General features: G+C 50.0%; 1 protein-coding gene across 4 annotated transcripts in view; it reads right to left on the bottom strand.

Annotated features, from left to right (window-relative positions):
- The window catches only part of COL15A1 (collagen type XV alpha 1 chain), a 101,646-nt gene that overhangs the window by 7,247 nt on the left and 71,496 nt on the right, over nucleotides 1-22,903 (bottom strand). For all 4 annotated transcript variants that reach the window (XM_065907783.1, XM_065907786.1, XM_065907785.1 and 1 more), the window contains 15 exons: nucleotides 22,380-22,415; nucleotides 19,846-19,908; nucleotides 17,429-17,497; nucleotides 17,284-17,319; nucleotides 13,289-13,342; nucleotides 13,135-13,194; nucleotides 11,665-11,733; nucleotides 11,510-11,551; nucleotides 8,861-8,906; nucleotides 6,973-7,053; nucleotides 6,516-6,565; nucleotides 6,308-6,418; nucleotides 5,303-5,447; nucleotides 1,524-1,588; nucleotides 102-230 (listed from right to left, as the gene is read on the bottom strand). In XM_065907783.1, coding sequence (XP_065763855.1) covers nucleotides 102-230; nucleotides 1,524-1,588; nucleotides 5,303-5,447; nucleotides 6,308-6,418; nucleotides 6,516-6,565; nucleotides 6,973-7,053; nucleotides 8,861-8,906; nucleotides 11,510-11,551; nucleotides 11,665-11,733; nucleotides 13,135-13,194; nucleotides 13,289-13,342; nucleotides 17,284-17,319; nucleotides 17,429-17,497; nucleotides 19,846-19,908; nucleotides 22,380-22,415 — 1,056 coding nt within the window. The remainder of the gene's footprint in view (nucleotides 1-101; nucleotides 231-1,523; nucleotides 1,589-5,302; nucleotides 5,448-6,307; nucleotides 6,419-6,515; nucleotides 6,566-6,972; nucleotides 7,054-8,860; nucleotides 8,907-11,509; nucleotides 11,552-11,664; nucleotides 11,734-13,134; nucleotides 13,195-13,288; nucleotides 13,343-17,283; nucleotides 17,320-17,428; nucleotides 17,498-19,845; nucleotides 19,909-22,379; nucleotides 22,416-22,903) is intronic.

Raw genomic sequence — 22,903 nt, 5'->3', positions numbered from 1 at the left:
TTGTGCATTTTCAAATCAGAAAAATGGCATTTACAGGAGTAGACTGTGATTTTTAGAGGGTACTTGGAGACAGTCAGTTAAAAAAGGGGTTTAAGAATTACCTGTAATTTTTTCCAACCATCTCTGACCCGAATGAAAAAGTCGGTGCTGTCCTTCAGGTAGATGAAAGTCCCTTCTATGACCAAATGTGCTTTCTGTAACATGTCATCCATGTTGCTAAACGTTGTAACCTGTTAGGTAATTTTAAATACCAAACACTGCGGTTAGCATCAGAGCAAAGGTGCGATTTGGAAGCCCAGCCTCTTTGTAAAGTCATCCCCTCCCAGTCAGTGAAAAGGTTATTGTGCCACAGAGATACATAACTTCATCAATAACCAAAGGACTTTCCTTTTGATCAAACAAAAACATTCATTACCTTGAAACATAAATCTCATTTACAATGAAAAAATTAAACAGAGAAGATAATATCCTGTGAGCTTGAAGACATTTAAAAACTGTCAGTAGAGCTGGCTCTGTTGGGCATTGGTACTCGTAAAATCATGGGTAGGTATCGCCGCTTCCATTGGCGTGAGTTGCACCCTTGTTACATTTATTATGTTAGCTCATGCTGCTCCTTACAGGGTTTCAAAAGTGTTTTCATTTGGATTAAGAAATATACACAAGACAGTGACTCTACCTAGGTCCTGAACCTTTTTTTTTTTGCCTGGCTGAGTAGTTCCAATAATAAATAAATAGAAGAAAATAGGGGTCTATAATTTCTCTGTCTAGACAATTGCCAAAGGTTAGAAAATCATCTTGGCCTTTCTAGGCACAGACATAAAAGCAGGAGAAATCTATCAAGAAGTATCAAGTCTCAGAGAAATACCAGACAAGGAAACTCTTATTATTCTTTTCAACTGAGAAAGAATATAAAAAGTTAATTTTTGCCTAGCTTTGAAGATAATGACTTTGTGCATTAAAATGACCCAGACATCCCCCAAAGGCACCAAATATCAAAATTTCACCAACTGTTGGACAGTTTTTCATCTGGCAGCCCAAATCTCCAGCTAAAACCTATCAGAGCCCAACGTGCATTGCCAGGACTTCTGACACCATAAGGAGGCATTTGTTCCTCTCTCTTGCCTCGAAGTAGCCCCCGGGTGTCACAGAGCGAGGCGATCCGCAGGGTAACGAAGGTACGAGAGGCATTCTTCAGTAAGAGGGAGATCGCTGCGTCACCCAGGGGAAATGTGACCGGCACAGGGTCTCCCGAATGCTGTTTACACTCTTGTGCCTGGGTTTTTTGATGTAACACAATTGGCTCTTGTGGAACCTAAATCATACGTGATTTTGTCGCCTGCATCTTTTTACTTACTAAGTCACCCAAAGAGACAATATCCTGTTTGTGGAATGATACCAATTCTGTTGTCATGGAGGCCCAACTCCACCAGAGAAGGTGTGCCAGCCCCTAAACATTGCACCCACCATTCTAAACAAACTCATCCAAAGCAGAAGGATGAAGACTCCCTGATGATAATACTGACCAGGTTTCTGGATCCGGGAAGCCCTGGTTGTCCTGGAGGGCCAGGTGGGCCTGGAAGAGCCACAGCTAAGACAAAGCAGGAAAGAGAAGTTACAGAAAAGCATACTGTCTGCAAAATGCCCCTGATGTTAGCCAATTACTGAGAGAGTGTTCAGCACCTTGCTCACAACACTGCAGGCGTTGCACCTTGTAACTGAATCTTAGGAGCTCTGGGCCCAGCTATGACTCAGCCACATGTGGCTGGCTCAGGGGAGAGCTGAGATTCTTAACTGCAGCCCTGAATGAGGTCACGCCTAAGACTTCCCAGTTTTGTAAGTGAATACATTTCTTGTTTCTGTTGTTTGTATAAGTCAGTCTGAGTTGAGTTTTCTGTCACTTGCATCCCCAAATGCCCTGATTCATACAACTTACTTGTCCCAAGAAACAAACAGGTAATTACTGAACAGAGGAAGAAGACTCAGAAAAAAGAAAAGGTGCCAAGCTAGAGGAGGGCAGGGCAGGGCAGTGACAGGGCCCTTGCCTTCCAGCCAGGAGACTGAAGACCCTGATTTGTTGATTCTGAGCTGCGTGAGCTTGGGGAAGTAACAAGCTCTCTGAACCCCAGCTTCATCAGTGAAACACAAACAGATATTTCTTCTTCACTAGCCTATGCTGAGAATAGAGAAAAATACAAACTAGGAATGTGCTTTGCAAACTGTATAGTAACCAGTCAGAGATTCTTAGCTTTTGAAAAATCAAAGTGCCCTTAAAAATCAGATCAAGGCCCTCTCCCCTAGGACAGAGATACACGCACACACACCTTTCTACTTAGAATGTTAGTGGGATGATAGCTCCCTGAGGCACATCCTTGAATTTCCTAGGAGTTTGCGGTTCCCAAATGAATAGCTCTTACTTTAGGCAAACACAAATATCATTACAGCTATTTTGCTGTTCTCCTATCTTTCTAACCTCTTGTCGCCTCTCAAAATCTGCAAAACTCTTGGCAGGGTTAAGGATATTTCTACAAGTCCCAGTAAAACTTGGGGCTTCCCAGGTGGTGTTAGTGGTAAAGAACCTGCTTGCCAATGCAGAAGTTAAGAGATGCAGGTTCAGTTCATCCCTGGGTTGGGAAGATCCCCTGGAGGAGGGCATGGCGACCCATTCCAGTATTCTTGCCTGGAGAATCCCCATGGACAGGGAGCCTGGCGGGTTACAGTCCATGGGGTCGTAAAGTCAGACAGGACTGAAGCGACTTAATACAGCAAAGTAAAACTACTGCATGAGGTTGTTCAGGTTGTGCACACCAGCCTGCAATTCTGACTAGGACCTGGACATTCACACACAGTGGCAAAAGTCTCTAGTGGAAAGAGGGTCTGCGGACTTGATGTGGACCCCAGCCATGCCTCTTCCTAGTGTCTGTGACCTTGAGTCAGTCTCTCAACCTCTCTGAGCTTTGGTGCCTTCATCCATAAGATGAGTTTTATAATCTTCTCCATTTCACCTTCCTCCTGGTTGCTGGGATAATGGATACGGGAGTGTTCTGTAAACTGTGAACCGTCATATACTGTGTGAAGGGTAACTCTTTCCCATGGAGCAGGGAGTCCTGGGGCCCCGCGTTTAGGGCTACTGTGGACAAGTCTCTGCATCCTGCGCTCACTCTGCGACGTCCTGCCACCTCTTGCGATTCCCATCGATCCCTCAAGGCTGTCTGGGCACCTATGGGACCAGCACCCCTGCCTGCTCCCGAGATCTCCCCCTTCACCTCCAGGACCGTTCAGGTCCAGAAGGAGCTGCCATGTTCTCATGCGGTCCCGCCTCCTGGCCACAGGGGACTGGCCCAGGGTTGGGCATCTGGCCCAGGACAGGTCAGTCAGCATCTGTCCCCACAACACCCCATGCCAAGGCTTTTCAAGTGAAAGCTGAGAAAGAAGGCCAAGACCTGTAGATGACAGTGGAAGCTGTAGGTTGTCGGTATTTCCCACCATGCAGAGGATGTGGTCTGTGGTGAAGAAGCATGAAGCTGTGCTCAGAGAGAAGCTTAGCAACAGACAGAGAATTCTCACAGCGACTGAATCCCTGGTCCCGGCTGTATCTGAAGTCTCACTGCATGCCTGCCCCTCCCGCGAACGGACTGTTCACCCCTCCTTCACATGCAGTAAGCTTCCCTGTTACTTGAACTAGTTTGAGTTCCATTTCTGTCGCTTGCCCCAGCCAGTCCTGTGTGAAGTTCTCCCAGATGCCCCAGACACTGTAGGGCTCTTTCCAGCTGTGCTTCCGCCACGCCTGGCTCAAGCCGACCCAAGCAACAAAAAACGAGGTATTCATGCTATTACGGCACTGCTGTTGTCTTCCACCATGAGCACAGCGGAAAGAATGCCGGCTTCAGAGTGACTCTGACCTGGGTCCTGATCTGGTGCCACTTATTGGCTCTGTGACCTTAGAAAGGTTCCTAAACATCTCTGGGCCTCACTTTCCTCATCTATAAAATGGGGATGCTAATACTTTCCTTGAAAGGCTTTGTAGGAATCCATAAAATAATGTAGGAGAGTGACTAGCAGATAGCCTGGCACTTGGTAAGTATTCAATAAATGGAGATTTTCTTCTATTTCACACATTTTTCATTTGAGGAAGTGAGGTACCAAGGGGTAAAAAAATTTTTTACATAGAGGGTTAGACTCAATGTTGGTTCTCAAGTCCCTTTAGGCCCAGGCATTGACAGAGCAGCCAAGAAGTTTCCACCCACACATGAAAAGATGTCCAACATTATCAGTCTTCAGGGAAATGCAAAGCAAAACCACGATGAGATATCACTTCACAAGAATGAATGATGGCTAGAATAAAAAAGATATAATAATAACGAATGATGATGACAACAAGGAGAAATTGTAACCTTTGTACACTGCTAGTGGGAATGCAAAATGTTATAGTCACTTTCGAAAACAGTCTGGCAGTTCCTCCAAGGGTTAAATATAGAGCAATCACATATACTGGGGTTCCCTGGTGGCTCAGATGGTAAAGCATCTGCCCGCAATGCAGGAGACCCGGGTTCAATCCCTGAGTCGGGAAGATCCCCTGGAGAAGGAAATGGCAACCCACTCCACTATTCTTGCCTGGAGAATCCCATGGGCGGAGGAGCCTGGGGGGCTACAGTAGTCCATGGTGTCGCAAAGAGTCAGATATGACTGAGTGACTTCACTTTCACTTCAATCACATATATGACCCAGCAATTCTACTCCTAGGTATAAACCCAAGAGAACTGAAGGCATACGTTCACATAAAAACCTGTATATAAATGTTCACTGCAGCATTACACATAGTAGCCAAAAAAGTGGAAATAAATGTCCATCAGCTGATGAATGAACAAACAAAATGATACATGCTACACATGGGGAAACTCTGAAAACATTATGGTAAGTGAAAGAAGCCAAAGGTCACATACTGTGTGATTCCTCTGGTATGAAATGTCCAGAATAGGCAAACCCATAGAGACAGAAAGTAGATCAGTGGTTTCCAAGATCAGGGAAAGATCAAGGTTTGAAAAGAGGAGTGACTACTAATTGGTATAGGATTTCTATTTGAGATGATGAAAATGTCCTGAGTTAGGGAGAGGTGAAGCTGCACAGCCTTGTGAATATATTAAAAACCATTCAGTCGTCCACTTCAGTGAGGGAATTCTTTGGCATGCAAATGATATCTCAGTTTAAAACAAAAGAAAAGAAAGAAGGCTCAATCCAGGAAACAGCCTCTGTCAGACAGTGTGGCTCCGACATGCCACCCAGAAGTGGTCACTCACGTACTGACCTGCTCCTAGGATAGCTGAAGGTCCTGGTGGTCCCGGGGGTCCTGGTGGCCCAGGGGAACCAGGTGTCCCAAAGCCGGGTGGCCCAGGCAGGCCAGGAGCACCTGGGGGTCCCTGGGGGCCGACAACAGCTTCCCCTTTCTGGCCCTGCACGGTAATAGAAGAGAGGAAGCGCTATCAGTCACGAGAAGCCTGGTCTTTTTGGCAGGACGTTGGTAAGAAGTCCGTAAGCTCCCGCTACTGTTATCTTCGTCCTCAATCCTGGGGACAAGCTGGTGGTGGGAGACTTAAGGAGCAGCGGCCTAGTCGTTTTGTTGAATGACAGGAGAGAAGCCCATGGAGCCCTGGACTTACAAGGTCCACTGGAGGTCATCTAGTTCAGCCTTGGCATTTCACAGATGGAGAAACAGAGGCCCAGAGAGGGCTTGGCCAAGGTCTCAGAGCAAATTGGCAGCAGAGCTGGGAGGAGAATCCTGGCCTCCCGGCTTGCTTTGTCTTGCTCATGGCGCGTTCCAGGCCCCTGACGGTCAATGATCTCGTCATAATCTCATTGGAGACACAAACTGAATTTCTTTCTTGTGACCTGGAGGAGCTTCTCATCCTAAGATGACCAAGCTGACTTAGGGGCTCCTGGTTTGATGAAATTCCAGAAGAATCAAATAGCCACTCTAAAAATATCTTCCTCACCTTTGCTTCTGCCTCTATCATCTGACGTGTCTACCATTAACAACTCTTTGCCTTGAGCAGCTTTTCCACCACTGGTGTGAATAAGGCGATGCAGCGGGTGACATGGAAGCTACCTGCATACACAAGGCCTTGGCCAGCTCCCTTTACTCCGTGGCCTCGGCCAGGCTCCCCACCGGTTAGCAAGCATAGGGGAGAGAGGCTGACACCCGAGGCCTGCCTCTAGCCTGTGACTGGCCCTTGCTTCCCAACTGCCTAGTCACCCTGGGTGGCGTGACTCCAGGATTCGCTGAGGAAGGGGACGCAGAGGGGTCACTACTCACCACCAGACCTGGACTGCCTGGCAGGCCCGGTGGCCCTGACACAGGGAAGCCAGGGAAGCCGCTGTTGGAATCTCCTTTTTCTCCTTTGAGTCCCCTGTCACCGTTTTCCCCCTGGAAGATCATTCAGAGAACACTCAGAAAGAGTCGGATGAGCCAGCCTCTGACTTAAGCCTGAGAACGTGGGAACGCAAAGGTTCAGAAAGCTCACCTTCCAGCTGCTCAGAAAGTGCCTCAGGTAAGCTGGATCCACAGGAGGGCCTGAAAGAGAAACGCTTCCTAAAATTCACAATCAGTCTCAGAGACTCAAACACCAGTGTCTAGGAACACGATGAGTACCTAGCTGAAATGCCCTCATATTGGTTTAGCTGGTAGAGGGGACACAGCTTGGAAATGAGCCCCAGTCCAGGATCTGTGACCCTGTGGGATCCTAGGCTCTTCCCTGGTCCTCTCTGGGGCTTGTTCTGCATATGAAGCTGGAATGATGGGAACTTCTGGTTTCTCCTGACAATGTTCCATCTTGAACACGCATCACCCATGACTGGGTTTCTCTGGAATTTCATGGAGCTTGCAGGCAGGGTGGTAATGTAATTAGCCTCACTTACTGGCTCTGTTGGCTTTCTCAAGAACAAAAATCAAGGGCAATAGCCAGAGCAAGAGTGGGATACCTGGTGGTCCCTGGGGCCCCGGGTCGCCTTTCTCTCCTTTTGAGCCAGGAAGGCCCCAGGATCCTTTTTCTCCTTTAACACCTGCCACCAAATACATACATATTAAAAAAAAAAAAGAAAAAGATAGTGGAAAAACACCTTCATTCTATGTAAGACATTTTTGAGACAGGTTTTGAAATGGAGCCTCTTAAGTCCAATCAACAAACAAAAGCTTATTGAGGGTATAAAATCCTTTGCTGTAGGATGGAGAGGCAGAGGCAGGTGCAGTAGACACAATTCCTGACCTTGGGAAGCTCCCAGGGAGACAGACACGGTCAGGGTAGCACCAGGCAGGATGCGATACGTACCATCATCAAGGTGCCAGCAGTGCATCACGGGAGCACAGCAGAGGCCACAGTGGGCTCCCTCGGATGGCCTCATGCACGCGGACTGAGCCTCGACACCCAGTCAAGCGCTCGGCCCCACGTCACCGAAGCCTGGGCAGCACAGCGGTGTGAGGGGGAGGGAGGCAGGTCCCAGGAGTGCCGCAGAGGACAGTTAAGGGTGCTAAGGATTCCGCTCACAGCTGGAAGAACGCCAACAGTGCCGTATCCCATTTCCCAGAGGGCTTGTGAGAAGCACTGTTTCTGCAGAGCCAGCCTGAGAGCCTTCCCTCCTCCCCAGCTCTTTATCTTGAAGACGGGCTCCGAGGGAGCCTCCTGGGAGTGCAGCGTTGGGAAAAGGAGGCAGTGCCGTTTCCCCGCCTGGATGAGTGGGTGGACACCAGAGCTTTGAGCTGGTTCCCGAGAGAGGATGACCAGCGTGCACCCACACACAGCGGATCCGACAAAAACAAACCCAGCGCCACCTGCTCCTCCCCAAGGTCAACTTGGCACCAGAGGAAGGGAGAACCTTGAACTGGATCCGAACAAGAAGTCTCAAACATCCTGGATTTTGTGACCAAATGTGACCAAAACCCTGGGATGCTCGACCCCATTAGGGGGACCACCGCCTGCAGGCCAGGGCGACAGAGCCGAGCCGGAGGTCAGGATCAGGGGAAAATGCGCCTTTCCCTGTTTAAACCGCAAGTGTCCAGACTCCTCAATCAAAACAGGCACCCGTGGTGTGACAGCATGTGGGGACAGAGGACCAGGGTCACTGCTCGCCTGCAGGCTCCCGTCTCCTGGCCTATCTCTTGTCTGATGAGTGGTAGATAAGCTCCCACCGGCCGCAAACAAGCTGATGTTTACGCACCACTCAGAGCCAGCGTGTCTCACAATGCACTGTCTGTGTACACACCTCAGAGGGAGCTTGTGAAAATGCAGCTTCTGACCTGGCAGGTCTGTGATGAGGCCCAGGGGTCTCCATTCCTAACAAGCTCCAGGAGCGCTGACGCTGCTGGTCCAGAAACGCTCTCAGGCAAAGGCCTTCTGAGCCGCCAGGGCCTCCCTGCCTTAGCTCTCGGTGTTCTGCACCGTGATGACTTCTTAAATGGTTTCGCCCAGCAGAGGCTAAGGGCGTGGGTGGCAAGAAAAGCCTGGGATCCATCTGCCTCACCCCAGTGAATGGGACAGCACCGGGCGAGGAGAAGCCATCAGTGGATGCATCATGAACAAACTAACACACGAATGGAAAAATGGAGTGCTGGCTACTAGTTAGGAGGAATATTCTCAGACAAGATGCATAAAATAGGCAGCTGAAGCAAACAGAGGTGCTTCACACACAAATACACTAACAAACAGAGGTGCCCTTGGTTCAGCCTTGGTTCAACGACCACCCCTCCCACGATGCAGACTTTCCAGAGCACCTAGTTTACGCCCAGAACTGGGCAAATGGAAACCATCTCTGCAGCAATAGGAGGGTCAGGAAACATCTCAGAGAAACGTAAGGTGAAGACAGGAGTGTGTACCATGAAAAGTGATGAGTTCTGAATTCCCAGAATATGTGGTACCAACCTAGAAAGAGAGAGAGAAAGCCAAGGTCATACACTGTAAACCCTGTTCTGGTTTTTATATGCGCAGGGAGCTAGTCCCCTGTCCTAGGGGCAAGGGGCAAGGTCATGGAGTCAGGCCTGCCTTGGATATGGGAGCCCCCCAAAGCCCTGAGCTCCCCAGGGCCCCTCAATGCAAAGCATCTCAGGCCTTCACCTGGCAGGTGTAGGGGTGGGGGCTGCAGCCTGCAGCTGAGCCAGGGTGAGATCTATGGGGCTAGACGACTCTGCGAAGGGAAAGGTAAGTCACGGCAATGCTGGTCTGGCCAACCGTGAGCATTCTCGGCCTCCTTTCTGATCAGGTAGGACTGACTCATATAAGAGGTCAAGCGATGGTAAGTGATGCACTTAAGTCAGGAACCCGGGTCAGCCGTTAGCTATGCCAAAGATGAGCACCCAGAACAGGAGTTGATGGTGGTGATAATTAATAAAGAGGAGCTATCATTAGATTGGGGTGCTATTCTGGACTTCCCATTATGTGCCAGGGGTCTGGAGTCCAAGCTGTTCAAGATAATATTCCTTCGCAGTTCATCCCCAGATTCCTGTATTTCTTTCTTTCTTATTTTCAATAACAGAGCTATCTGCCACCTTCCTTTTATCAGCCCACCTCCAGCTTTTTCCCAGCTAATATGTGAATCAAAATGATCCCTCTGGTGGGATGTTTCGAAAGAACAGCATGTATATTATCTGTGGTGAAACAGACCACCAGCCCAGGTGGGATGCATGAGTCAAGTGCTCGGGCCTGGTGGGCTGGGAAGACCCAGAGGAATCGGGTGGAGAGGGAGGTGGGATGGGGGACCGGGATGGGGAATACATGTAACTCTATGGCTGATTCATGTCAATGTATGACAAAACCCACTGAAAAATAAAAAATAAAAAAAAAGGAAAAAAATTAAAAAAAATAAAATAAAATACTGGTAAGAAAAAAAAAAATGATCCCTCTGATCCCAGATCCTCCCATACTTTTGGGTGGAAGGTCACAAGCTCAGGTTGTCACCAACAGAAGATGTGCGGAGGGGACACGAATCTTCCAGGAAAAACATTTCTAAGTTAAGGACAAAGGCAGCCATGCCAAGCAAGTATCTTACAGCTGTGCTGATAAAGTTCCTCCACTCCAGGGGTGAGCTGTTAATTGTTACGGTATTAGAAAGGGGATGAAATGAGAAACGGCCTGTGAAATGCTGGATGTTAGAGGAAGCATTTCTTATTTAACTGTCCGTTTTGAGAGCTGGTCAAGAAAATCCACACTCAAGCCTGCATGGTGTCCAGCCAGGCAACATGAAATCAGAAACAAATGCTCTTAGCTCCTCTCTGGCATTTTTAAAGTAACATCATGACCCCCAGTGACCACGGTCACTGCAAAGGGTCCTAGCACAGGTCACAGTACTTGGGGTAGCATTATCCAACACTCGAGTTTTCCAAGTTCTGTCCCACGGTCGGTCCATTTGAAGCCTGATATCACGTTTGTTGGGAGGGTCTCTGGGCAACAGCTCACAGAGAGACATTGCCTCTCCAGGCTATGCTTCCTTGTCTGTGGTGGGAGGCAGCCGTCTCCCAGGTCACCTTACCCAGGTAGGCCCCTATACAGGGGGTCCTACCCTCTGCCTTCAGGACCAGAGTTCCCAGGCTCTGGGTTGCAGAAATGATTGTTTCAAAGTTTAGACGTGGACAGATGTCTGGGCAAACACTCAAACTGTGTCATTTTAAAGCCCTTGACCGAAATCTCATCGCCACCCCTACAGACATGAATTAAGAACCCGCTTCAAAGAACCTTTCTAAATTGTAACTTGCAGGCTCCCGAGAACAGAGGCCACGCCTGTCTAGTTCACCACTGCAGTTCTATGGCTTCACATGTACTTGGCATTCGTAAATCTTTGATAAATACTTGTTGAGTGAACTATTATGTTCAGTGACTAATGCCTGTGCCTGGGGAGAGGCCCACCCTCCCGGCGTTTCCCCACAAAAACTAGACCCTCCTCATACGGGTCTAGGGACAGTGCGCTGACCAGTGGGGTGAACAGGCATGTGCCTGACCCCTTGGGGAGCCAAGGGGTGCCAGGGGGCCCGAGTGATGGCCCAGCTGTGTCCTTCCTGTGACCTTAGACAAGTTGGCGAGTTTGTCTGAGTCACAGTTGGTCTTGTCATTACAAAGAGCGAGAGGAAGTCCCTCCTCTCAGCGTTGTGTACTGGGCAGAAACAGGACAGTGAAGAAGGGATAGTTACACATTTTAGCCTGAAGCTCCCAACGTGAAGATCACGAGTCAGAACTGCCTTTTTATTCTCCTCTGTGTTTTAAAGTATCTATTCCCCCTTTTTTATACTGCTCCAAGCACGAAGCTAACGCGTCCACATGAAGATAGCAAAAGACACTGCTTTTTGATCGCAAAGAAACATTGTCCACATGTATGCCCTTAGAAGCCCTAACATTATTCAGAGCCACCTGCTCACTTGAAGACATCGGAGAGAACACTGACAGAGTGGCTCAAAACAGAAGCTAAAAACTTATCTTCTCTGAGTTGCTTTCTGTGCCAAAGCCTGCTCTTTAAGGCCATACTGTTTGCTACTTACAGGCGTTTTGCAGTGTGGCCGGACTGGAATCGGGAATACAGCCTGTTGGAAACGAGAAAGAGAGGGGGGTTGAGGACACCCGACCCCAGCGCAGGCCAGTAGGGGACCGTTTCCGCTTTCCCAGGAGGTCTCTCTCCCTTCCCACCCCAACTTACTCCTTTGATGTTAATCACAGCTCCCGGTGGTCCTGGGGGGCCTGGAGGACCAGGTAGGCCAGGTGGACCCTGCAGGGGGCAAGAAAGGCCATTCCTGAGCTCGGGCTGTTGTAAGCACAGAGGCAGCTGCAGGGTACTCCCCCGGGGCTTGGAGACGAGGAGAGGAGGGTCTTCTAAAGCCGACTAACTCTTCCCGCGGGGAGGCCAGCCTCTTCCTGAAGCAGTCTGCCTCTGCGTCCTCACTGCATCTTCACGACGGCAGAGCAAGTATCATTGCTGGTTTACACTGGGAGGCAACGAGGGCCAGAGAGGGGAAGTGACCTGCTAAAGGCCACGCAGCAATTCACAGAAGGATGGAGACTGGAAGCCAGATTCCGACCCGCAGGGCAATGCTCCGTGGGCACAGAGCCCACCACCTCTACCAACGCATCCCCCAGAGGGAGCGGGTGGTGGGGTGGGGCCTGGCTGGGATACGGGGCCTGAAAGGGCCCCGCACAAATGTAACGATAAACACCGCTTCCTGTTAGACGGCAGAGTCCATGGCAGCGCCAGGTCGGCTGGCCGTGAGAGCATGCAATGCTTTCTCTGCCAGTCCTGGAGCCCAAGCTGCGGCTTCAGCAGACGTGGGGGAGGGGAGGCGCTGACCCTAGGTGAGGGGCGCCCGGCCCAGGTGCAGGCTCCATGTGATCACCAGACTGGGAGCACCGGTGACTGAGTCTGTGCCCGGTGATTCAGCGTCACCTCGTTTCTGCAATTCTGGGCATGCCAAATTGGAGACCAATTGGAGACCCCCTGGAGACCGGACAGAATCAACAACATACTTCAAGCCGCACTTGCATGTAGCAAACGGGGGCCTCCAGCGGGTGACTACCTTCTACGGGCCCTAGTTTCCTTTTGTGTGAAACAAGGGCTCTGCATGTGTCTCTCAGGAGAGCTATTATCAAGACTGAGATCCTGTCCTCAAAAGCACCAGTAAACACTGGCTTCCGTACACAGATGCGGTCACTGCGGATGTCCCAGGTCTGCCATCTTCTGAGGCTCTGCGCACGCAGCTGACTGAGCTTCTGTGTTCTCTCAACGCTCACCAGCCCACCCCAGCCACACCAGTAACCTGTGAAATCCCCAGGGATGTGTAATCCGGGAAAGACATGATATAACCCGAGTCAGAACACCTGGGATTTGAAGCCAGGCTTCCTGAGGATTCCCAGATCGTGTTCTCCCACCCTCCCCTGGGTCTGGATGAGGAAGTTATGCTCCACTGTGGTGGATCTGGTGCAGGACCTCCTGAGGATGAGCCTGAGGACAGGGCTGGGCTGCGGATCTCTGGAAGGGGCGGCAGGCGAAGAGGAGCGCTCCTGAGCGCTCTGTCCGCTCGCCGGGACCTGGCACCTGGCCAGTCCCCCTCCTGACCCTGGCCCTGGGGCCGCGCCCCTGGGTGTTGTGGGGCTGGGCCTCTGGTGTGGCACTCACCGGGATCATGACCCCTCGATCTCCTTTGGCGCCTTTGAGGCCATTCAGTCCTGGGCGACCCTGAAACCCACGAGAGAGGCCTCAGTAAACCCACAGGCCAGCCCGGCCCGCGTGTCCTTCTCCCACCTGCAGCCTGAGGAGCTCGGATACCTACAGGTCGCCCGGGGAGGCCAAATTCTCCTTTGTGTCCTGGGGGTCCTCTGGGTCCCTGGAGGCAATGTAAACGCCAGATTAGAAAGAGAAAAGTACTGTATGATGTCACTTAGATGTGGAATCTAAAAGAGCCAAAATGGTAAAAAAGAACAGTGTAAAAAGGTGGTTACAGGGCAGGAGGGTGGGGGAACAGAAGAGGCCTGGCTTAAGGTACAAACTTGCAACTAAACTAGAGCAGCTAGGTCCTGGAGAGCCAACAACGCACGATACGGGGAATACAGCGCTGTGTTATAATCCTCAGACTCGTTAAGAGCCGAGATCTTTACTCCAGCCACAAACAGAAATGATAATTATGTGATGTGAGAGAGCGGCTGTCTCTTCAACGGCAATCACATTACAATATACAGACGTATCAAATCAACAGGCACACCTTAAATGTACACAGTGCTGTATGCCACGTATATTTCAATTAAAAAAGGAACAAACGAACAGAAACTAAAAGGTCAGGGAGATGGGCGGTGTCCAGCCTACCTGTGTGGGCAGTGGTGACAATGAACCATGGCTAGGAGGATGGAGGACAAGAACCTACGAGGTGTCCACCTGCCTGGCTCCTTGGCCGCTGGTCTCTCTGAGTTCAGCTGGACCCACTTGCTCCATCCCTCCTACAGGCTCTCCCCCATCGCAGACACGGGACCCAACCCTCTCAGCCAGGCAGGAATAACAAGGAAACAAGAGGTCAGGAGCCTCAGGCCTCAGCTCCCAGGGAGCTGTGTGCTGGACCAGCTCAGAACATGGACCTTTGCTTTCAGTCTCACGTCCCAGGGCTCTCCATACCCCCTTGCTGAAATAATCCAGCCCAGCCCCACACCTTACGTCAGCCCAGTCCAATAATCTGCTCCAGGATTTGGTTCCTGCCTTGCTCCCACCTGTCCCTAATGACCAGAGTCTTGGCCTGGCATCCCAGCTCTCCAGATGAGCCCCTGCCCACGGGCCCCATTCCAGGGCTGGCTTTCCGTGTCCCCTTGCTCCCAGAGACACTGCTCCACCCTCCTGCAGGAGCCTTCCTGCCTTCCAGTGCCTGGACGCATACAATGCAAGATCTCCTCCTAGGACAGGCTCTATGTCCACTGGACACAGCTGGGTCTGTCCTGCCTCCCAGGGGAATGACTGGTTTAACCCTGGGGCCTATCAAGCCACTTCTTTCTACTCTAATAACATGTTTATCCGTGCCCTGAAAAATGGCAAATAGACTGTGCTGAGACAGGCTATGGATGCAAAGTACTCAGTTGTGTCTGACTCTTTGCGACCCTATGGACTATAGCCCGCCAGGCTACTCTGTCCATGGGATTCTCCAGGCATGAATACTGGAGTGGGTTGCCATGCCCCCTCCAGAGGATCTTCCTGACCCAAGGATGGAATGCAAGCCTCCTACGTCTCCTGCATTGGCAGGTGGGTTCTTTACCACTAGCACCATTTGGGAAGCCCTAGTAAGTGGTTAACCAGCAGCTAACACAAAACTCTCCCAGTCTGCCCTAGCCTGGAGCTAGGACCAAGGACGCCTCTTCAGGGCATCCATTCTGCCTGACTTAAGGGACCAAACTTCCAGATATTCAAGCTGGATTTAGAAAAGGCAGAGGAACCAGAGATCAAATTGCCAACATCTGTTGAATCATAGAAAAATCAAGAGAGTTCCAGAAAAAGAGAGAGTTCTATTTCTTTTTTATTGACTACACCAAAGCCTTTGACTGTGTGGATCACAAAAAACTGTGGAAAATTCTTCAAGAGATGGGAATACCAGACCACCTTACCTGCCTCCTGAGAAATCTATATGCAAGTCAAGAAGCAACAGTTAGAACTGTTAGAACTGGACAAGGAACAACAGACTGGTTCCAAATCGGGAAAGGAGTACATCAAGGCTATGTATTGTCACTCTGCTTATTTAACTTATATGCAGAGTACATCATGAGAAACACTTGGCTGGAGGAAGCACAAGCTGGAATCAAGATTGCCGGGAGAAATATCAATAACCTCAGATAAGCAGACAACACTACCCTTATGGCAGAAAGTGAAGAATTAAAGAGCCTCTTGATGAAAGTGAAAGAGGAGAGTGAAAAAGTTGGCTTAAAACTCAACATTCAGAAAATTAAGATCATGGCATCCAGTCCCATCACTTCATGGCAAATAGATTGGGAAACAATGGAAACAGTGACAAACTTAAGTTTTTGAGGCTCCAAAATCACTGCAGATGGTGACTGCAGCCATGAAATCAAAAGATGCTTGCTCCTTGGAAGAAAAACTATGACCAGTCTAGACAGCCTATTAAATAGCAGAGACATTACTTTGCCAACAAAGGTCCAGCTATTCAAAGCTATGGTTTTTCCAGTGGTCATGTATGGATGTGAGTTGGACTATAAAGAAAGCTGAATGCCGAAGGACCGATACTTTTGAACTGTGGTGTTGGAGAAGACTCTTGAGAGTCCCTTGGACTGCAAGGAGATCCAACCAGTCCATCCTAAAGGAGATCAGTCCTGAATATTCACTGGAAGGACAGATGCTAAAGATCCTGATGCGAAGAACTGACTCACTGGAAAAGACCCTGATGCTGGGAAAGATTGAAGGCAGGAGAAGAGGACGACAGAGGATGAGATGGTTGGATGGCATCACTGACTTGATGGACATGAGTTTGCACAAGCTTTGGGAATTGGTGATGGACAGGGAGGCCTGGTGTGCTGCAGTCCGTGGGGTTGCAAAGAGTCGGACACGACGGAGCAACTGAACTGAAGGGATCAAAGGCCTTAGAAAGTCATCTGAAGGATGCACCTTGGAGGTTACACACCATTCAAGGACACGTGCCTGTTAGAGCAAAGTGAGGTCCTTTCTCCCCAGTCCAGAGATCCAGTTTCAAACAAATCCCACATTCAAATCCCAGTGTGCAATTCCCCAGCCCCAAATGTTTCAGAAGAATGAAGGTGTTCACTGGAGGCGGTGAGGTGTGCTGGGAAAAACCAGGACACAGACTCTGACAAGTTTGGTTCAAATCCCCGCTTGTTATTAACAAGCTGTGTAGCAGTGGGCAAGTTACTTAACTGCTTTGACCTCAGTTTCCCGGTCTATAAAATGGGCATTCTGACATTCACTGCTCAGGATGGTGAAAATTAAATGAGATGATCTGTGTTGAAGCATCCCTGTCCAACTCATAGTGGATGTTTCATGAGTTTTCTTTGTTCTTTGAGGAGAAATATATGACAGGGAAGTTTAGGGTTCATCTGGAGAGAACTGGTAGTTTAAAACTGCTCAGAAGCCTGAATGGGTTATAGGTTCCTGGAGCAGTTAAGCAAGAAAGGCCCAATCATGTCATTTAGTATTCACTCACAGAAGGGAAAACAGAACCCAGAGAGAGAAGCGGACTTGTCTGAGGTCACACAGCAAATGAGCAGCAGATCTAAGACCAGAAGCCAAAAGGCCCAGGTTGTTTGGACAATGGTAATCTGTAGCTGGCAAGACCCATGGTACAACTGTGGGGCTCACCACCATCTGCTTCCCTGCTTCCTTCTGGACACACAGCTAGACCAAGGTCCCCCACCACCCACCCCACTGCCTCCTGCATCAGTGGAGGCCAGAGGTGGAGCTCATCATCTTCCATTGTCTGTCCCCTGCCCAAGCGTGGCCTGCCAGCTGGAAGATGCCAGTGTGAACCTGAATCCACCAGAGAGTGAAGTCACAGGACCCAAGCATCATGGGCTCCCGAGTCATTGCTTGGAGGGGAGATGCCCAACTGGCAACCACCACCGTGGATTTTGTAAAAGTCAGAACTAAGCCATGACTATGCTAAACCACTGAGATTTTATTTAATTGCAGTCAGCCTACCCTGGATACATTGATACATTAATACACACACATTGCCATATCATTTTTATTTTCACAACTCAATCTAGCTGAGCCAAAGTACGATAAATGCTTCAAACCCCAGTTTAGGGGCAACATGCTCCGGCTTACCATTGGTCCCGCGGCTCCGTGCTCTCCAGGTTCACCCTAAAACAGGGAGACAAAGACCTGTCACTCAGAGGAACACGGTCAGCAGCAGAAACAAAGACGGGATTTGAAGCAGACACGTTCTTTCAGGGTCTAGAGGAATAGTTACCTTTTGGCCCCTCAGCCTTTCCAGAGGAACATCCCCCGTCAGGATGGCACCCGGCTCTCCCTTCTCACCCTGCAATCCAGAGAACCGTTCGATGAAGCTGGGCCTCGCCTCGCCACCTTATCCAGAAGCTCGCTGCCATGATTTCGTTGACTTTCCAACTGCCTCTCCAACCCCCCTGCCCCGACATGACCTCTTGCTGCGATACTGCACAGCCTCCCAAGTGGTTAAATACTGTCTACTCTGTTGCCTCCATGTACTTCATTACTGTCTGAGAGCACAGATGGGGTCCTGCAAGCCCCTCCAGGGCTCCTGCTGCTGCCTGCTCAGCATCCCCACCTTAATTCTCCAGGAACCTTAATCTGCTAGGTCCACCCCACCTCTGGCTGTATGCTCCCCGTTGAGAACCTCTGGCTCCTAACATTAATATACTCAGTGGCTTGTGTTCCTAACAGCTCAACTTGAGATCTGCTCTCCCCTAAAATCCTTATGCTTGTTAAAATATCTAAAATTGGGAAAGCCGTGGGAGCATGATCAGTGGAGGCCTCTCTCAACACAGGGGTCCTGAGTCTCTATGTGGAATTTTGCCTCCTGTACAAACACTCACCTGATCAGGCAAAGTTATCTCAGTTGCTGGGACATAGGGGAGATGGGGAAACTGGTGGCAAGGACACAGAATCCTGCCGCCAATCCTGCAGTCTGCAGGGCTACCTACCATCCCAGGAGGCTTCCAAGAAGATATGTGTCCAGAGAAAAGGCCAGGGAGAGGAGCCACTCAGGCTCCGAACTTCCATGCTGGCCCCTGAAGAGCTGGGCTGGACCACACGAAAGTCTCCCTTCAACAGGGCTGGAAGCACCCAGGGCAGCCGCGCCAAAGCAATCCGAGCAGTCTCTCCTCCCTGGCCCCCACGCCCACACCTGACAGTCGGATCTTACCACTGAGCTGGTGAGGAAAAGCGGTCCTGAGCACGCCAGCAGCGAGAAGAAGCAAGCACAAAAGCGTTAGAGGTAAAGCCAGAGAAAGTGCATTTGCCGCAGGGTCAGAGCAGAGCTGTCTGGGCGCTCTTCCCACTTTCCAAGGTGGCAGGGGGTTGGGGCAGGGATAGCAAGCAGGTCCTTCTAGATCCACCTGAGCTTGCCACATGGAAAACAGAGTGTTTAGGGCAATAGCCAATCTGATTTGACCAGGCCTCCTGGCAAGCCAGAGCTGCCCTGGCCCCACCCTCTCTGCAGGCCTGAGGCAGCAAAAGGCACCCAAGACAAGGCCTCACGCAATGTTAACTCAGAGCCAGCACACTGAGCCCTCTGCCCCCTGGACCGCACGCTAGAGACTCGCTCCGCTTCCTTGGGGCTAGTGTGAAATGGTTCGGGAAGGAAGGAAAGAGAGGAGCTAAAGGTCCTTTCTCTTAGAGACGCGCCCACCTTCCCTGCCCCGCAGGCTCAGGTTGCGTCTGCTGGCTTTGTATAGACCCCCCGTTACAGCAATAACCAGTCTCTCTGTGGCTCTTTGCACGTCTGTTCCTCACATCTTATCTCACTGTTCCTAGCACCTAGCATAGAAACAGGGCTGGTGCATCAAAAGGAATGGATGTAAGCAGGATGAGTATAAAAATGGATGGATGAACAAATGAATCCAATGCAGAGCCACTGCAGTCTGTTTATGAAAATGTTACTCTCCCCTTACCTATAAAAACCAACTGGGAAATCAATTCTAAGAGGCAAATGTGGGCGGATACAAAGGTCATTTTCAATGTCTGAGGAATCTCAGGAAGTGCTCTGCATGCTAAATATTTATTCCAAAACTTCTGGACCAAGACTGCTAACCAACTGCAGAATGCCCCAGCTTATAATAATCATAAAGATTTAATAACATAACAAGAATTTCTTGCACTCATTACTCATACATCCTTTCACCCAGTAAATATCTTGAGTGCCATTCACATATCAGGCACAGTGCTAAGTACTGGAGCCACAGAAAGGGAAGTGGATCTGCCTGCCCTCAGGGAGTGCACATTCTAACGGGAGAGCCGGGCGGAGGCAATTAGACCAGCACAGAACTCGTGGGAAGCGCATTCAGGGGAGTGTTGGCTGAGCTCTCCTTGCAACTATAAGAATCTATTTCTCCATGCACCGCACCTGCACCCTGGAGGAACCCTGACATCATGAACCTGAACAGCTGGGGAGTGACTGCCACAAGACACAGTGCTTCTTGCAACATGAGGAAAATGTTCTGTAATTAGGCAGTGGTGGTGGCTGCACGACCTCGCAGCTATACTAAAAATCACCGAATTTCACAACCGAAAGGGGTGCCTTTGATGGTATGTGAGTTACATCTCAAACTTTAAAAAAGTGAACAGCTCCTTTCAACCCATTTGAAATATTTAGCAAATTCTCCCACCCAGATACCTGGCCCTTCTTACCTGTTCTCCTTTTAGTCCTGGAAATCCAGGGACGCCAGTATCACCTTTTGGACCTCTTGGGCCCTAGAAGAGTTATTGGAGAGTATTTGGTTGTTTGTTAAAATTAAAATGCTTTAACTAAACGAAGGTTTCTTTCTTTTTCCCCCGAAAGTAAAAGAACAGAGTGCCAGTGGAAGTCACAGTCACGATGTTTTTCCTCATTTTAAGTGGTCTGGGGGAAGGAAAACAGCATAGAATGTTAGGAGCCCTAGAGGCCCCATTTCTCTTTGAACTATGGTTGCCTCCAACGGGCATCACTAAAACAGCCTTGCCTGTTGTCTCTGCTCACTCATGGGTCCTAGGGGCCGTCCTGCAGCCCACTTCCCCCATCACCCACCCTCCATGATTCCCACTCCTTCTCTGGCTGCCCACTCCCTAAGGAATGGGATCCAGACACCCTAGTCTGACACCCAAAGTGATCCCACCTGGTCTTGGCACCTCATCCTCCACTCCCGTCACTCCAGCAGGGGAGAGCCTGTCCCCTTAGCCTGTCTGCACCCACCCCAACCCCCACCGCTGCCTCCACTATTCCTTCCCCCTGCAGAACCAATTCTGCACACCCGGTCAGAGGTGACCTCGTCTCAGCTCCAACAGACACTTAAGATCTGTGACGATGACTCACACGGCCAGACGTCTACCCCCCCAAAAGGGTTTCAACACTTTTTAGTGTTGAAATTTACTGTAGTTTAGCTTTTCACAAGTCCCTTTCTTCTGGGTTAATGCAGTGGCCCTCAAATATTTGTTATTATTTTTTTTAGCAGTGAAACTCTTTTCATTCCTTTTTTCAAGTAAAGTCTTAAACAAAAGCCCAATATACAAAATACATCAAATGAAGCCTTGTCACTGCCCTGGATCCTGCTTATTTGGCCCCTCCTTACTCTGTAAGTGGTCCCAAAGGCTCCTCTGAGAAGCCCAAGGCTCTCTCAGGAACACAGAACCAGTCATTCACAGGCAAGTGTGTCTGGAACACGCTCTGGTTTTGGAGCAGCCAAGCTGGGCTTGGAGCTCAGAGGTCTCGCTCTCTCTTCCTAACTAAGAGGTCTTCCCTGTGGCTGTCACTCTCTCCTGTTTTTTAATGTCAAGTTCTCCTGTATTTTTAGTGTCAGCATACCATATGCTCCTTTAAAAAAATAGAAAACCTCAGAAAATATAAAATAGTAGAAAAAGAAACCACCTATAATTCTACCATCAATGACAAATTTCTATTACATTTTTTGATAAATTTCCCTCATCTATCCTGGAAGCAGTACACACGTCACCACTGTACTGGACAGAGATTTCACTCTGGTGCAGATCTCACTCTGGAGCCTTGGGCTTCAGAGCAGGCGCAGACATTTAGACTCAACCGATCACTCCCTACACAGAAACGCACTTTCACCTTCCATGGTGGAAGCCCCATAGCACGGTGCACACAGACTACGAATTACTGGGCTTCCAGGCTCTGATTCCCCCTTTCGGTTCCCATCACCACCATCCTCTCTCTCTAGGAATTTTATCTACTCTGACTCTCAGTTCAGTTCAGTTCAGTCGCTCAGTCGTGTCCGACTCTGTGACCCTGTGGACCGCAGCACGCCAGGCCTCCCTGTCCATCACCAACTCCCGGAGTCCACCCAAACCCATGTCCATCGAGTCAGTGATGCCATCCAGCCATCTCACCCTCTGTCGTCCCCCTCTCCTCCTGCCCCCAATCCCTCCCAGCATCAGGGTCTTTTCAAATGAGTCAGCTCTTCACATCAGGTGGCCAAAGTATTGGAGTTTCAGCTTCAGCATCAGTCCTTCCAATGACCACTCAGGACTGATCTCCTTTAGGATGGACTGGCTGGATCTCCTTGCAGTCCAAGGGACTCTCAAGAGTCTTCTCCAACACAGCTCAAAAGCATCAATTCTTCTGCGCTCAGCTTTCTTTACAGTCCAACTCTCACATCCATACATGACCACTGGAAAAACCACAGCCTTGACCAGACGGACCTCTGTTTTAATATGCTGTCTAGGTTGGCCATAACTTTCCTTCCAAGGAGAGAGCGTCTTTTAATTTCTTGGCCAGAATCACCATCTGCAGTGATTTTGGAGCCCAGAAAAATAAAGTCAGCCACTGTTTCCCCATCTATTTGCCACTCTGACTCTAGCTCCCTGAAATGACTGATCCATCTACTCGCATTTATAGGAAGCCAACCGTGGGATCCAGTTCTGGCTCTGGCTGGCCCTGGGCTAGAAAGAGATGAACAAGACCCGATCCTCTGCAAGCTGATCATGGTACAGTTGAGGAAAAAAGAATAGGGACATAAATAACTGTTACTGAAGGCAGAAAAGAGGTGGAAATAAAGCCCTTGTAAACTCAAAGGTGGGAACGATCCCTCTGGGTGGGGCAAGCAGGGAAGGCTAGGTGAGCAAGGACTGCTCAGCCGTGCAGATGGAGAGGAATAGCACTCCAGGTGGGAGGAACAGAACGTGCACAGCCACAGGGCACAGAGGAGGATGGCTACCGTGGTACTCACCGGGAATCCTGGCAGCCCGGGCATGCCCTCGGGGCCCTGTAACACAGAAGGACAAAGAGGCAGCTCAGCAGCAGCACTTCCAGGCCAGCAGGAACCTGCACCCAGGGGCTCACTGCCTCTGGCGCCTCCCAAAGGCCCACGCACGTCCCCACCCAGTGGGACTCGTGATCCATTCCACGGGGAGAGGGACCATGCAGTCACACAGCTAGTTAGCACACAGCCAGGAAATGCCCAGAAGCCTGGAGCCTCTGCAGCCCCGTCAGGACTCTGGGCTCTGCAAGTCCCAGCCTCCCCCACCCCCAACCACTCCTCCTCCTTCTCAGAAATCCCTGGGGCAATGAACGCAGGGCTTCACCTTCACAAATATTCTCAGAAGTTCCCAAACTCTGAGGAGTGGGCCCCAAGGGTGTGCTGGGGTATTTGGGGTTAGAAGTGGGGGCAGTTGGTGAACTCAGTTCTCTTCCCTCAGTGAGAGGGAGAATTTTAAATGGCCAGCCGCTTTAGAGGCTCCAGGAAACAGAAAA

This window comes from Muntiacus reevesi, chromosome 17 (assembly GCF_963930625.1).
Source record: "Muntiacus reevesi chromosome 17, mMunRee1.1, whole genome shotgun sequence".
Lineage (NCBI taxonomy): Eukaryota > Metazoa > Chordata > Mammalia > Artiodactyla > Cervidae > Muntiacus > Muntiacus reevesi.
The sequence above is the reverse complement of the archived record's forward strand: the minus strand, read 5'-3'. Positions and strand labels throughout refer to the sequence as shown.